Genomic DNA, 15898 nt, shown 5'->3' on the forward strand with positions numbered 1-15898 from the left:
CTTTTTTGTCTGAAAGCAACTGTGGAGAACAAGGTTATTATTAATAATAAAAGATTTTCTCCTTTGATAGGACATGATTTAATAGGCTACAATAAATTAACTTTACCTGGAGGTAGTCTTCACCTGCTAGAAATCCAGATTACCATTTACGCTATTCTACACTGCTCAGTTAACTGTGGTTTCCTTGTAGCTTCAGCAGAACACTAAGTGACATAGCCAAAATTCATCATGTGTAGCAAACATTCTATCCTCTTCCCAGAAGGAAAACTGTATATGCATTCTGTTGCATCCTGATGGTTTCAAATCTTTTAGATACATGTTTTCTCCTCTACCTGAGTACCTCTTTCCCATTCCCGGTCCCTCTGAGATTAAAGTAAGAGTCATCTCCTGCTTCTCTCCCACACAATTCTTCTATCTTTATCAGGAAATAGGTGCACTAACCTGCACATTCTTGCAAGGCCAGCTAGATTTCCAACAATGAATTTCTTCCCTTTAGGAATGTATGGTATTGAACAACACATCTCTTAAAAAGAAATATCTCCCAATATCTCTATCTATATACACAGAGATAGATATAAAATATAAAAATAGATCTATTTGATCAATAAATTGCTTTGTCTGTAAATGAAGTTAAATTGGTCAAGTATTTTTCCATCCTAAGTACAGACCATTGCCTGTATTTTCCTGCAAGCCCAAATGCTGTGTGGTCCTTATCCAAACTGTTCCTCCCATAAGCAAATGACAGACATGCAAGGTGCTCATTCTGTCATTGCCTTTTAACAAGTGGCTATTATACTCTTATTTAATAAGGCTATTATTAAAAAGGGACTACTCTATAGATGTGAAGAGGGGCCTTCATACTCTACTGGCACTTAGTCACTATCAATTACCATTTACTGGGCAGGTACTTTAGAATAATAGCATATCTGAAAAACACAGGATTGACAACCATCTGAGAGTTCCCTGCTATCTTCCACAGAGCAGGTATGTTTATATTCCCTTACGTAATTGGCACTCATTATCAGAGTATACAAGTGGATCACCAGTTCTAACTTTACAATCTACCCATCAGACAGAGCAACACCATCATCCTCATTTCACAAAAGGGGACCTGAGATGCAATGTAGAAACCGAAGCTCTAACTTGTAAGAGACATTAGGGTCATAAAGTAAGACAACTGTAGAGTTTAGCAAGTTGATTTTCAAAGCAAATGTCTAATCACATAGATGTCTGCAAGTTAGTAGGGCCTATATTCCATTTAAAAATCAAACAAAAATTAGGAGCCTATGTACCCGATCACATTTAGGCCACTGTGCCTGCCTTTTCAGTAATGAGGTTCTACTGGCTCTTAAATTTCTACTTCACTTGCAGAGCCAAAATTAGTTCCCTGATGACCATTCTGAACCTTTCAGTACCTCTCTCAGACATTATCCAACCATGTATTAATAACCTCAGTATCCATGAACCTAAGTGGCCTGAAAATGCCAGTTTTAGTAGGTATGCTCCAGGTATACCTTTCATACATATGAGTATTCATGTCAACACAGATCATGAAAGCCTTAGCAATTTCAGTTAGGAGGTAGTGATGTACTCACCTTTATTTTATGACATTACTGTTACAGCACTAATGGAGATAGTTCTTCTAATCAAGTTATTTTCCTTCTCCTCTCTTCCCTCAAATCTAGATCAATTTGATCTAGCTCAGAAATTGTCCCAGCTTAGAGCAAGGAATGAGACTAGATGACCTCCAGATACCCCTTCCAACTTAACTTTTTCTATGTAGCTTCACACTCAAACTTTACTGCAATCTAACTTGGGAGATACCAATTAAGTACAGTTAAGACCAAGTCACCCTCTGTCAGAATGAGATGGAATGAATTAACCAGAGACTGTAGATTATATTGCAGGATGAGTGCTCCTAAACTGAGGAAAAATTGACTGGTTCCAATTATACTGATTCAAGCACCAGGATGGCACAGTGGCTTCTCGTTCCTGGAAACTTTCTCATATACCAGCCATTCTAATCATGACCATACTTGAATTCAGCTACTTCAATAAGCCCATTCTGTACTAATGTTACTCTTTGTCCTGCACACCACGATTGCTGCAATGTTGACATATATGGCAAATATTGTAAGAACCTGAACCTACGCTGTCTCACTGACTTTCTTAGAGGATGGTTGTACATCTTGAGTAAGGCTGGTTAGCAAATGAATAGCAGAGGTGCTGAAATGAGTGTTGCAACACTGCAGATTTGGATGAGTCTCTCAAAGAACCACTCAGAACATTCACTTGCATATTTTGATGCAATACTTATCAGATAATAAAACCGCACTTCAGACCAAATGCTTCTAATATGGCCAAGGAAATAGAAAGAGATATACAAGCTTCATATGTCAACATTAAAAACCACCATCTTTCAATGCTGTTTCTAGTCTGGTTCCTGGGCTTTAACCAGACTGTGACAGGATTCAGATGTTGGTAATGAACTCATTAACAGCCTTTGATAGTTTTTCCATGAACTTCAGCAGCAGTGGTTAGTAGAGCTGAAGATGATCAATGAGACTTCTTCACCAGAATTTGTACATGTCTGCATGAAAGAGAAAGAATATATTTCTACCCTAAATGAGATATGTGACATCAAGGAAAACATGAGTTTCTTACAATGCTCTTTCAGCTAAGAAGGACACGGGTCAGAATCACATGTGTTGAGTCATAAAGTTTTCAGCATGTTCAATATTTGTGGTTGGTACAACTGTGTTCATTGTGAATGCGGATTTGTTATTGGTCAGTATAAGACAACTGTATTCACAAAAGCAAGAGAATGTTACCAGTAACATATTATCTTTCCAGTATAATAGGTAGATAATTCACCACAGTTCTTTTGTCATGAATTGTACAGTTAGCATAATTCAAAGATTTTTACCAAATTATCTTTTTAGAGGGTGAGAAGAAATTTCCACTTAGCACTGAAAATCCCACAGACCTGTGCGAGTGGTTGGGAGAAGGGGAACAGCTGAGATATTATCATATCTGCTTTAGTTTCTTTCAGAAATGAATTTCTTCACACTTAATGAAATTCCAAAGCACCTTAGTCAAATAAAAGCAGTGATCTTTGCCAATCCAGGTTAATGAAAGGTTTGTGCCTAAAAAGAATAAGTTACCATTATTTAATTCCATATCCTAGCTTTGGATGTAACACCATTAAAAATAAAAAGAAAATTTAAAAAAATTACAATGACATTGCTGTCATTGCTAAAAGCCATATAGTTTAGAATAAATTATCACTTTTTCTCCAGATTTTTTTCCATATATGATCTGAGGTGCAGATTGCTTCCCTATAATCAGACAGTTAGTATTTTTCACATAAGGAAAACAATAGGAATATATCATATAAGGACTCATTCAAGTACTATGCTACAATGAAAAAAATTGTTCATCTTCCATAAATGCATGAAGGAGTGTTGTCACCTGTTCCTGCCAAATAGCAGGATTTATGAAAACCCACCACTTTCCTGAATCCTGAAGAATGAAAATCCCTTTATATAGAGCTATCTCAAAACAAGAATTTAAAAATGCTTTAAAGCTTCAGCTTTAAAATCCTGAATGTTACAGAACATTCTTTTAAGCAACTTAATATCACAGCTCCATGCCAGGAGCCGAGAGCTCCTCTCCTGTGTCTCAGAGGGCTTGAGCACAGCTTGTGAATATGTGCAGGTGACTTTTTTGTCATAATGAATCCAAGCATGAGATACAGAGACTGGATTTACTGTGCTTTCAGTACAGAGTCTATTGTACATGTGCATATGAAGGGCCCAGTGATTCCCTGACACATAAGGTGACACTGAATCTAGCATAAGACTAGATAATAACAGGTACATGAAAGGTTCTGTGCTGCTGGGGATGCAGACATCAGCTATGTGACATTTACTAGTGGACAGTCAATTCAAGACAGAGTCTTCCTGGCTGGAGGTCTGGGCCAGGACCCCACAGATCCTTGCCACAATTAGACACCCAAGCTTCATTCCACAGCTAATGTTACAATTCAATGACACTTAAGAATGGCATTCACACAAGCCAACAGGCCAGCTAGCAATCGCAGAGCTCATTATAGCCAATATTAATTTTGAGAAGTATTTGCCTTAGCCCTCTTCCTGTCTTTCAGGAACACAAGCATTATTCTCTGGCCAGTGTTCAATTTCCTCTGAAGTTAGGCATCTATGTGCATCCTTTATCCCTCAGCAAAATATACCTGCAGTAGCGGGGACTGCCCTCTTACTGAGCAGTTCACCAGCTGAGTGTACTTAAATCTGGAGGAGTGAGATCCAAATCAAATTCCCTCCTGTGCCTCAGCTATACCAGTTAGCTCACAGATAAGACGCACTACCCACCAGGATGCAATGAACATTGGGCAGAGTCCTCTCAGCAATTCCTCTCAAAGTTTTTCCACTCTATGCATTCAAAATAGTTAAAGGATATATTGGACCCAAAGATAAGCACAAACAAGACAAGTAATTTTGGGTTTAAGGGCACTCTGCTAGCAGAGAAAAGACTTGAGCAGATGAACTCTTAGTATTGATTTTTCTAACATGGGATTCCATTCTGTCAAGCTTTTAGAGTTGTCAGCTCTCACAGTTGTGAAAACAAGCTGGGAGACATTACCCAAATACAGTCAGAGCCATAGTTTCTGACAAAGCACTAACAGCAAGCAGCCCCAACAACAGCAAGAGGTATAAAAGGCACCACACATCTCAGCTGGGTGCCAATGCCTGAAACCCCTGCTCTGGAAAAAAAAAAAAAAAAAAAAAAAAAGTAAAAAGCACATTAGCAGACTTGTTGGAACTTGGTAAAAGAAGTACAGTGTGACAAGCATCATCCACCAACCACAGTGCACAAACCTTGACTGCCAGATTAAGCGTGGGAGGGGTCCTGTTATTCCTGCTTCTCTGCAAAGCTAAGAGCCTCTGCTTCGATTTCTGCATGGGAAAATGGAGGCTCTTGCATGCTTCTCTGGAAGTATAAGTCTTGCTCCTAGTATTCATTTATAGAACGTAGGCTGCATTTGATTGATAAAGCCATGTCTTATTTCAATCTGCCTCTGCTCATCTGATCCCCTTTTAGCTGGTCAGATCCTCCCCATGCAACTCGGATAGAAACTATACAGTATAAAAAGTATATAGCAAGGAAGATAAGGAGAGAATACATCATGGATACCTTATCTGTCACTGGCAAGTGCCATTAGAATTTAGGATCCTCACTACTCCAGTGTAAGGAAGAGACTGACTCCAAGTGAAGGGTCCAGGATCTTACCTTTATTTGTACCTTCTGCGCTCCATCTGGTGTTTACACTAGCCAGCCCTTTCAGAGATCTCAAGATCTACTTTCATCATTATTCATCCTTGTTTTTTGTTACCAACATGGCTGTTGGCCCCGCTGTACACTTAACTGCATCACAAACACATTTACAGGGTCTTTGCTGAAATCACCCTCTTTGCTAAGCTTTCTTCTTGATCTATTTCAGCAGACCTCCTTAAATAAGACTTGTTTTCTTAATTAGTAATTGTTTTACTACAAAGGCAACGTCTCATTTATCAATCAAGCATTCCTATCTATCCTAGAAGAACATCCACATATTTATACAGCTCCATGAGTCCCAACCCCCTACAGCAGTGGAGTTGCCAGAGGGCTCTGTGCCATGTGAAATGGTACATCATAACACCGTAGAAGAAGGCTGGAAACTGGTCACTGCTCGTGGGAGGAGAAAGGCTCCTACTCCTCCCGAAGACTTGCAGCTGAAGAACAGGTTTAGTGCCCTCCAGGATGAGGAGGAGATGGGCATGGCTGCAAGGGAAGTACCTAGGACAACAGACCCTGTGCCTTGTTGGAACGCCCGGAAAAAGCGGCAGGTGATTGTTGTGGGGGACTCCCTGCTACAGGGGAGGGAGGCACCTATCTGTCGACCTGACCTCTTGTCTAGAGAGGTTTGTGGCCTGCCAGGGGCTCGCGTACGAGACACCATGGAAAGACTGCCAAGGCTTGTCCACGCTTCGGACTATTACCCACTGCTGCTCTTCCATGTGGGCACCAATGACACCAAGGGCAAACTGGAGACCATCAAGCAGGATTTCAGAGCTCTGGGGATGGTGGTCAAGGGTCTGGGAGCCCAGGTCATCTTCTCCTCAATCCTGCCAGTGAGGGGGATGGATGAGAGGAGGAGGAGACGGACTTTCCAAGTTAACGACTGGCTGCGCCGCTGGTGTTGGCAACAGGGTTTTGGTTTCTACGACCATGGGACCCTGTTTGAAGATTGACAACTGATGGCAAGAGATGGGATCCACCTCACGAGGCAGGGCACGCGGGTCTTTGCCAACAGGTTGGCCAACCTGGTAAGGAGGGCTTTAAACTAGGAAAGATGGGGGAAGGGGAGAGTTATAGTGCCAGGGTAGTTGGCAAAAGACTGCTCAAGTCAGGATGCCTCCAGCAGGTGAATGCAGCCAGGGAAGTGCGCATGGGACGTGGCTATGGAGGATCCTCTTGTATCCCTCCTGGGAAACCTGCATGCTCGATCACCTCTCTGAAATGCCTGTACACCAATGCACGCAGCATGGGGAACAAACAGGAAGAAGTAGAGATGTGTGTGCGGTCGCAGGGCCATGATCTCATTGCCATTACAGAGACATGGCGGGATAGCTCGCATGACTGGAGTGCTGCCATGGATGGCTACGTGCTTTTTAGGAAAGACAGGCCAGGAAAGCGAGGTGGTGGAGTTGCTCTTTATGTGAGAGAGCAACTGGAATGTACTGAGCTGTGCCTAGGGGTGGATGAAGAGCGAGTCGAGAGCTTACGGGTAAGGATTAAAGGGCAGGCTAGCATGGGTGACACTGTTGTGGGTGTTTACTACAGGCCACCTGATCAGGAAGAGGAAGTCGATGAGGCCTTCTACAGACAGCTGGAAGTAGCCTCACAATCCCAGGCCCTGGTTCTCATGGGGGACTTCAACCACCCTGACATCTGCTGGAAAGACAACACAGCTAGGCACAAACAGTCCCGGAGGTTCCTGCAGAGCATTGGTGACAACTTCTTGACACAGGTGGTGGAGGAGCCAACAAGGAGAGGTGTGCTGCTGGACCTGGTACTAACAAACAAAGAAGGACTGGTTGAAGATGTGAAGGCTGGGGGTGGCCTTGGCTGCAGTGATCATGAGATGGTGGAGTCAGGATCCTGCAAGGAGGAGAGCGGTGCATCCCTGTGAGTAAGAAGTCAAGCAAAGGAGGCAGGAGACCTGCATGGATGAGTAAGGAGCTCCTGGCAAAACTCAACCAGAAGAAGAAAGTATACAGAAAGTGGAAAGGGGGACAGGCCACTTGGGAGGAATATAGGAACCTTGTCAGAGTATGCAGGGATGTGACGAGGAAGGCTAAGGCTCATTTGGAATTAAATTTGGAATTAAAATCTGGAATTAAATTTCACTGAAATCATTCAACGTCTCAAATGATCCAGTGTTTGGCCCCTTGTGGTTTCTGACAAACCTTGAAGCCACGTGTTCACAGGGCAAGTTCCTTTTCTGCAGTGTTACTGTTATAGTTCATGATCTGACATCACAGCAGAAAAATATTTATTTCCACTGGATTTTATGACAAACACCATATGCATCATTTTTATTTACCTTGCAACTATCAGACAGTTCCATTTACTGGGTCTACAGGTTGCTACTGAGCTACCTGTAGCATGATTTACAAAGCAGTCAGTCGCCTGCTGCCTTCATTTTTATAAATTCCCATCTTACATACAAAACTTATCATAATCAAGCAGTCAACTCTTTTCCTTACCAGAGTACCACCTATTTCATAACAGATTTGTTATTGTCATTTCTGCTCAGTAAACACTGGATGTTCACTCTGAACTTAAATAAGAACGAGACAATATTGACATACACAGAACAGCTTCTCCCATCCTTCACTTGAAGTAGCTTTCTTTTGCAACATTACACTTTTCTATTATTTTTCTCTTATCTTTTATCTACCCATTTTTCTTTAAATGTTTAATTAACACAGTTGTCAAGATGATGTGTTTTTACCTTCCTTTTCTCTTGATTTGTCTAAGAAAATAATAATTGTTGGTGGGTTTGTTTGTTTTAAACACATTTACCGCACGTCATTTCTTCCCTTTCTTGAGCAAATTGATCTTTTTTAATTTTTCTATTATTACTCTCTCTAAACTTGATCCTTTGGAACCATACTATTTCCTTTCAATTTTCCTTTAAAAAAATTTTAAACTGTTCTCCAAAGCAATCTTTTTTCAGTCAATTCATCAGCTGTCTTTCTCACATTTTCTACCTTAGAAAGTTTTCCAAGTACATCCAGATTTTACCCCTTTCTTTCAGAGCAGTTCTTCCATCAAGCCATTTATTATATGAAAATACAGCAAAAAAGACCCTTACAAACTAACTTTAGTATCATTATTACAATGGATACAAAAATTTGGAAGATAATCTAATATATATTAATTGCTTCATTCAAATGATCCAGCAAAATACCATATTTCAGCTCATGTAAATGCATACCTTACATTTTATTTTTATTGTTAACATTTTTACAGGAAATTAAATTATGTCATATATTACTGCATCACAAACACTTAGGAAGTAGAACCAAACAAGTCCTGAATTTTTGTGTGCTTAAGATAGGGGGTTTGTGTTCTTGAGGCTATTTTGACACTCTAGAAGCATTTCTATTTTTTTTAACTGAATAACTGCATAAACAAAACTCAGCCTAGATCCTCAATTCCCACTCACTGATTTCACTCTTTTATACTGAAGCTGCTTCACTTTCCAAAGAATAGTTAAAGATCTGTTAAGATATAAAGAACCAGAGTGTTCATGACACTATCATCCAGTGGTGAAGAAACACAGTGAGAAAGAGAAGACCTATGTTCCAGTCGCTCTAATTAATACTTCAGGCTAGGCGAGGGATGGGTAGAGGAGTGCACTGCAGAGTAAAGGAGGACAACCAGAAACAGCTCTTTCTTTCCCCAAAGATGATCAAAATCCTGTTCAGCTTTTGAAAGAGTTTCAGTGTTTAGTTTCTGGGGTGGGTTGAAGAGTATGAACCTTATGTGAAGGGAGATGTACCCTGAAGCCCAGAGCAAAGATCAGAACACCTTAAAAAGGTGATGATTTAAGGTACAACTATCCTTCATATTACCTATTGACTAGCATAAGCACCATTTAACACTGTCAGCTGATACAGATACCTTTCATTTTCCCCAAGCTCCAGATAGGTACTTACTGCAGTGCTGCTAATTTCAAGCACCTAAGTGTCCTTTGTGGATCCAAAGTTCAATCAAGAAAACAAGACAGGTTTTTAAAACTTTTACCCTGTATGACCTGGAGGTGATGTGATGAGCTACCAGGTCTCTTGAGTCTCAGCTCTCCAGGGTGATCACAGAACTGTTCTCCTCAGTACATTCATTCAGTCAGAACACTGAAAACACCAACACAATGCAACAGAAAGAGCTCTCAGGTTCACACCCATTTTCAAGACACGATCTTGCAGTGCACACCTATTGCCTACACAATGTATGTTTATGTACATGTTTACATTTTATCTTTTCCAGAAATCCCTAATAAAATAAATCGTGGTGAAGTCAAACATCTTGCAGACACCTCAGGGTCAGATAAAACAGAAAGAACAACAAAGAGGTCCAGAGTGTCAACCATAAGGCGAATATTTGACATGGCAAAGCACCGAACAAAGAGGTCACCTTTCTTCCCAACTGGTGTGAAAGTTTGCCCACAAGAATCAGTGAAGCAGATTTTAGCCAGTCACCAAGCTCACTATAGATTACGAGGTAAGATGATGATTGTACCACATGCTTCCTTCCTGAAGGTCTTTCCTTTCATTGAGGAAAAACAAGAATTTTTCAGAAGCCTGTTTTATAACTCTGGGCAGTGTATGTGGTACTTGCTCTATTCTTTGTTTTTATTTACCTGATTAAATGTTATATGTACATCAGCGTGCTTCAAGATACAGACAATTATCAGAACAGAATAAAACAATGCACTCAAAAGGCTAATGAGTTCAGTGAAATGGTATGTGTTCTACTATGGCAGAATGTGAAGACCACATTTTGTTAGCACTACTGTGTAAAGATGTACCACCTTCCCCAAAAGTGTAGCACGTACCATGTTTGCTACTCAGAGTTAATCCCACCAGTTTAAGTCAGGTAATGAAACTATTCATCCGTCATTGTATAAATACTTCAGTGTATCTGCAGTTGTATTTAGTCTGTGGCAGTGCTGGTACTCTTCAAACATTAAGATAATTGTGATAGCTCCTGCAAAGAGCTGAAGAGAGCCCACAGAGGTGCCACTACAATTTCAGGCCCCTAGAGAGCACAGTGCACCCTCTTTCTCCCAGCCTTTCATGCTGCAGCAGTTCCAAATTGTATTAAAAAATTGCATATTTTTGGGCTGCAGCTAGGGAGTCCAACACTAACTCTAAAACCTACTCAGGACTTCTGGGATGCAAGTAGTCTACACCTACTCTCTTAAATAATGTAATTTATCTATTTGTTCCTCTGTATTAGTATCCAACAATTCATATACATGTATGTTATTCTGCTGCTCCTGAGCTCTCTTCCATGGAACCAACTAGTTCCCTCTAAAATGAAACTAGGGTGTAAAGCTGGGAAAATTTTGCTGTAGCAGCCACTTCCTATAGGCAGCATAGCAGACTGTATAAGCAGACTACACCAATGTCTGTAGCCATTCCTATGGATCCAAACATATTCAGATTCCAGTTAGGGACTAAGTTCCAACTAAGTTGGGCATTAGACAGAATTCAGAAACCTGTGTGAAAGAGCTGATTGAAAAAGCCTTTCCTAAACATTAATTAGACTCCTAAAACAAGCTCTCTTATGGTGGTACCATTTAACCTGAAATCAAAGCACTGAACCTATGACATTTTCATTTAAAACTCATACTGATGCTACTACTACCTTTTCTGGAGAGCAACACATTGGTTCAGAGCAGGACAATGTGGTCTCTAAGCCTTCTAGTGCAAGCAGGTTTAACCTTACAGCTCTTCTTTCCAGTAGTGTCCTACACACTCAGATTTTTCTGTATAGGGATCATCCTGTTCTCCAGCTGAAACTCAGCTACTTCCCAAAGAGGAAGCAAGAGAACAGAAGACTGCAGCTGAATAATTCAGATATTCATCCAGAAATAGGTGTTCCTGCTTCCTTGAACAGCTGCACATTTTCCATTACAATATGTCCCTGGTAAAAACCTGGAAAAAAAAAAAAATCTTTCTTTCAAGGAAAAATCAGAACCAAACACTTATGTCCTCCCAGCTGAGCACACGAAACTACTTGACAAATGGGGAAAAAAAAAAAAAAAAGTGGAGGTGAAAATTTGGTGACACAAGCATTATCCTTGAAGCTGGGCCTAGTAACCACAAAACTAACCTTCATGGAAATGTAACCTGGTAGCCACACTGGATGGAGTCTTATGGCTTACACTAGATAGCATATCTGTGGCACAACCTTATCTTCATTTTTTTTTGTGGACATAACTTTAGATCCATTCTCTCTTCCTTATCTAAAGGCTAGGGGACCGCTTCCACCCCTCCAAGTGCCACGAGACATTTAGAACAGTAATGGCACCATGAATCACATTTGTCCTCTATAGAATTTCACTGCTTCCTAAAGGAAGTTACACAAAAATTTTGATATTCTACCACCCTTAGTTTACCTTAAAAGGCTTTCAGGAATGAGTACACAACACAAAGCAGCTGAGATAAGAGCCTAGCCAGTTACTGGCTGAGCCTAGTGTGACCCTACACCAACTCTGAAATACACCATAGCACAAATCACCATAAAGGCAGTCTCTCAAGTGAGGCAACATGAGAACACATACGGAGTCAGCTACAACATCTCCTCAGCTGGCCATGTGTCATGTTTATCTAAACCATAATAACGGGATTGCTTTTCATCAGATATGATCTCCTTCTTCAGCAGATACTGCTCAGAAAAAACAAGACACTAAAAAAGTAATAAACGAGAGAAAGATGACAGAAAGTAGCCCTAACTGCTAGGTCATTATGAACAAATTCTCCCAAAAGACAGCCTGTTCCCTTTTAATAATCTAGCCACCTATGCTCTATAATCAGCTGCTCTACTGGGAGGGCAGGTGGTTCCCTAGTTATTACTGAGGTGCCCTGACACAGCTGTGTGAGTATATCCCTACAGCAAGTTTGGGAAATAAGGCAATCAGTGTTAGGAATGGGTAATTTCAAACAGTGGTATTTTAGATAATGCAGATAATTATATCATCCTAAGTCAGAGAAGGTATTCAGTACTGAAAACAAATATCCCATCTCACAGTAACTAACTATGCAAAGTGCTAAAGGCAACAGTGTTTAAATTGCTGGAAAGTTTTTTGCCAAAATTATTTTTCTATTATGTTTGAAAATCTCCTTCTCTAAAAGCATTTTAACTTGAAAGAATATTTTGAAGTCTGTTCTTTCATTTTAACAAAGCCAAAATTCCAGCTAGGTTTGTTGACACTAAAAATACTAAACAGAGGAATCAACAAGTAACGACAGAAGCAGTCATCCATTAATGGGGAGGTAGGGACTTCAGTAAGGAAAAACAACATTGTCAAACTGCTGAGTTCATAAATCCAAGAACTAGATTGTATTACAAGCAGTATTAGAGCTGATACGGAAGCCTTTAATACTTAATCGTCACAGCCATCATTAGCAAAGACAAATCCTTTCACACCAGTCTTGAAGACTGACTTGTTTTGTATCTGCAGATAAACTGAACTGATTCTGCTCAAAACAGATGGGTTCTAACAGGCACAGAGCCATGTTTGTTATCCTACAAGAGCCAAATTTACAGGTCCTGCAGCAGACAACCCGCATAAGTGTGTATTTCTGCAGGTAAGAAGGAAAGCCCACACAGAACTGCACTTCCTGGCTGTAGCTTGTGCTAGCCTGAGGATTTCTGCAGCACTCAGTGATTTCAGACACAACCCAAGTACAGCCAGGATTCATTCTACACTTAGTTCAAGGCTGTGCAAAGTATATTAGGTGAAACCCAAACATTTTAGGTGCAGGGAAGGGCTGGTATCTAGACAGGCATCCAAAGACATATCAGCATAATTAATCAGATAGGCAGTAGCTTTCTGGAAATCCCTAAATCAGTTTATCTTCCAGAATCTTTTAGAGTTAGAAATGGTTTCAATTAACAAAAAAGAGGAGACTTCAGCAAGGTGTTTGTAACAGTGCACTCGGAAGTGGAGCCCCACCTGCCCTGTTCTACGTCTCCCCGACTTTCAAAAACTCCCTTCTGCAGAGACACCTAGAAGCTGTGTTCTCAGAAAAATTAAAGGAAAATAAGCCTTATAAAGTATGTCTGAGCAGCCATTTTATAACCTAGCTGCTTCTGCTTTCTCTCCTCCCTCACTTATTCATCCATGTCATGAACCTCACTTACACACCATGTAGAGACCAAGCTCTTTGCAGCAGAAACTCTTTACAAGTTCTCTTTGGAATGCCTGACACACTTCTGGTTGTTACAAAATAGATTAAAAAACTGAAGGCCAGGACCGAATATGCCATGACCGAATATACATGTTTGTAACATACTACAGCTAAACTTCACAGCTTTTGTGCATAAGGAGTGAGGCAGCGGGATATGTATGAGTACCAGTAACCATTATTAGATTTTTATGTATGCATCATCTCACATAAGTAACAGCTGGAGCCAGTTTGTATCCACTAAATGAAAATCCCTTAGAGCCATTCACAAATACCATCTTTTCCAAATCTCCCCCACTGTCATACTCTCTGTGTTCATTTTCATTTCCTTAAATGATTTAGAATACTGCTCTTCTCTCCATAGCTACAGTACCTGTTAACCTTGCTTGATGTAGCTTGGCATTCAACAGAGTGATTCATCACTGTGGAGGAGATATTTAATATTGAATAAATGAATGTGTACACTTGTAGGGGAAAAAGGAAACTCTGTTCTTTCCAAAGGAGTTTTACCTTTATTCAATTTTTCCAGAGGTGCTTAAAGAAACAGGAAAAAGAAATAGGTAGTTTTATATGTCAAATTCTTGCTGCAAAAAAAATCTTTAAGGCTTTTAAAAGACTAAATACACTTAAAATTCAGAATATTAGCATAGCATTTTGGCCTGCTGCATTTTAAAAAAAATGTTTTCCATTAAAAGGATTTTATTATATGAGTGGGAAATATCAAAATCTTAAGCATGTTCTGTTTAGCTTGTTCTATCCCTAGTTAATAATTTCTAATATATAAAACCTTAGTATACAGTTAAAATTATGATTATTCAAGTATTAAAACTGCTAGATGATTTACTTTACCTCCCTGTTTGCTCTCATTACAAAAACATGCGGTGTATGTGTCTTTGAGATGAAGGAAGAGTGATTTGTGTTTGTTCTTTATTTATAATGATGATGATGGGCCAAATTAATCTCTCTTTTAAGATGAGGGTAGTCAGCAAGCCTTAAGTCAGAGAAGACTAAACCTTCAACATAAAGGCAAATGACCGTCAACTCAAAAATACCTAAAAGACTTAAAGAAGTTTGATTTGTTTACTAGCTACAATAAAATGTGCAACTCCCAAATCATTTTAAAATGGCTTTAAAGTTTTACTTTTTGGTACAAAGTATCCATCCCTAGCCCCCTTCTTCTTATTCAGTCTGCCAGGAAGCTGTATGGGAAGCCTTTCGTATTTTTCTGGATCGGATTCCTGACAGTTTTGAGTATCAGAACTGGGTTACTGCCTGCCAGAGGGAAACCTTCTGCATATTCGACATTGGCAAAAACTTCAGCAATTCCCAAGAGCATCTGGAAATAATTCAACGGGTAAGAATCACTGACATTTGTTTAGAAACTGAGGAGGATTTCCCAGCCCCTCCCCAACTGTATATATAAAAGCAAAGTATTGCTCAGGAAGAGGAGGGGGTATGTGTTAGAAGGATAACATAAAAGTACTGTAAACAAAGGGCTAACAGGCTTCTGTTATATTGTTGGATACATCCACTAGTAAAATGTTGTTTTTCTTAATCTTTTTGCAGCGAGTAAAACATAGAACCTTCCAGGAAAGGTAAGTAAAGCAAAAGTAGAAATCTTGCTGCTTGATGCTACTGCCTTTTTTTGAAAAAGTTACATGTAGATGTGCATGGCTGCGAGTATATACACAGACAGCACTGTGATGTATTTGGTGTGTGCCATGAGAGATGTGTATACTGTACATACTGTAGTACAGGTAACTGAATCACAAATAATGAATGTCGCCCAAATGTTTGAGTTGCCTGTCTACTTTGAGAAAGAATGTCCTCTTAGACCAACATAAGCATCAATCTCCAGCAGAGTCACCACCTGTTAGCCACTGGACTAGTTTTGATGCTGAGCGTGGCTAAAGCTTACCCGCAGACCATAATTCTCCTCAAAAGGAAAGTCAGAGAGGTGAAAAAAAAGTTTATCTTGGAGGTTGCATTGAGCAATAATATGACAACTCTGTGTCTTCATTTCAGCTTTCCTCTGTATTTGTATAGGTCACACTAGTGTTAATGTGCTGCTTTATTCTGTAAATACTCTTTGAAAAAAAAAAAAATTATGCTTCTCCCAATCCTCTAAAGTCTGAGAAAGGTAGGATTAAAGTTACAAGACTGAACTCTGTCTCTCTGCATGTAAATATCACAGTACAGCCAGACAAGTCATTGTCCACTGTTTCTCAGATTAATGTATTATTTCTCCTTCAAATTTTCCTAGATTTTCAGATGTAGCAAACAATTCCTTCCATTCTTATGTTCTACTGTCTCAGGATCACAGAGGTTTTATGTATCTTTATTGGTTACAATAT

The 15898-nt window shown here is 39.9% G+C and overlaps 1 protein-coding gene across 1 annotated transcript in view; it reads left to right on the forward strand.

The window, feature by feature from the left end:
* Positions 1-8970: 8970 nt before the first annotated feature.
* Positions 8971-15898, forward strand: part of IMPG1 (interphotoreceptor matrix proteoglycan 1) — a 48609-nt gene continuing 41681 nt past the window's right edge. Inside the window, 4 exon segments of the mRNA XM_067294595.1 lie at positions 8971-8974; positions 9616-9849; positions 14732-14898; positions 15111-15139. Coding sequence (XP_067150696.1) covers positions 8971-8974; positions 9616-9849; positions 14732-14898; positions 15111-15139 — 434 coding nt within the window.

The sequence above is a fragment of the Apteryx mantelli genome, chromosome 3, assembly GCF_036417845.1.
Source record: "Apteryx mantelli isolate bAptMan1 chromosome 3, bAptMan1.hap1, whole genome shotgun sequence".
Classification (NCBI taxonomy): domain Eukaryota; kingdom Metazoa; phylum Chordata; class Aves; order Apterygiformes; family Apterygidae; genus Apteryx; species Apteryx mantelli.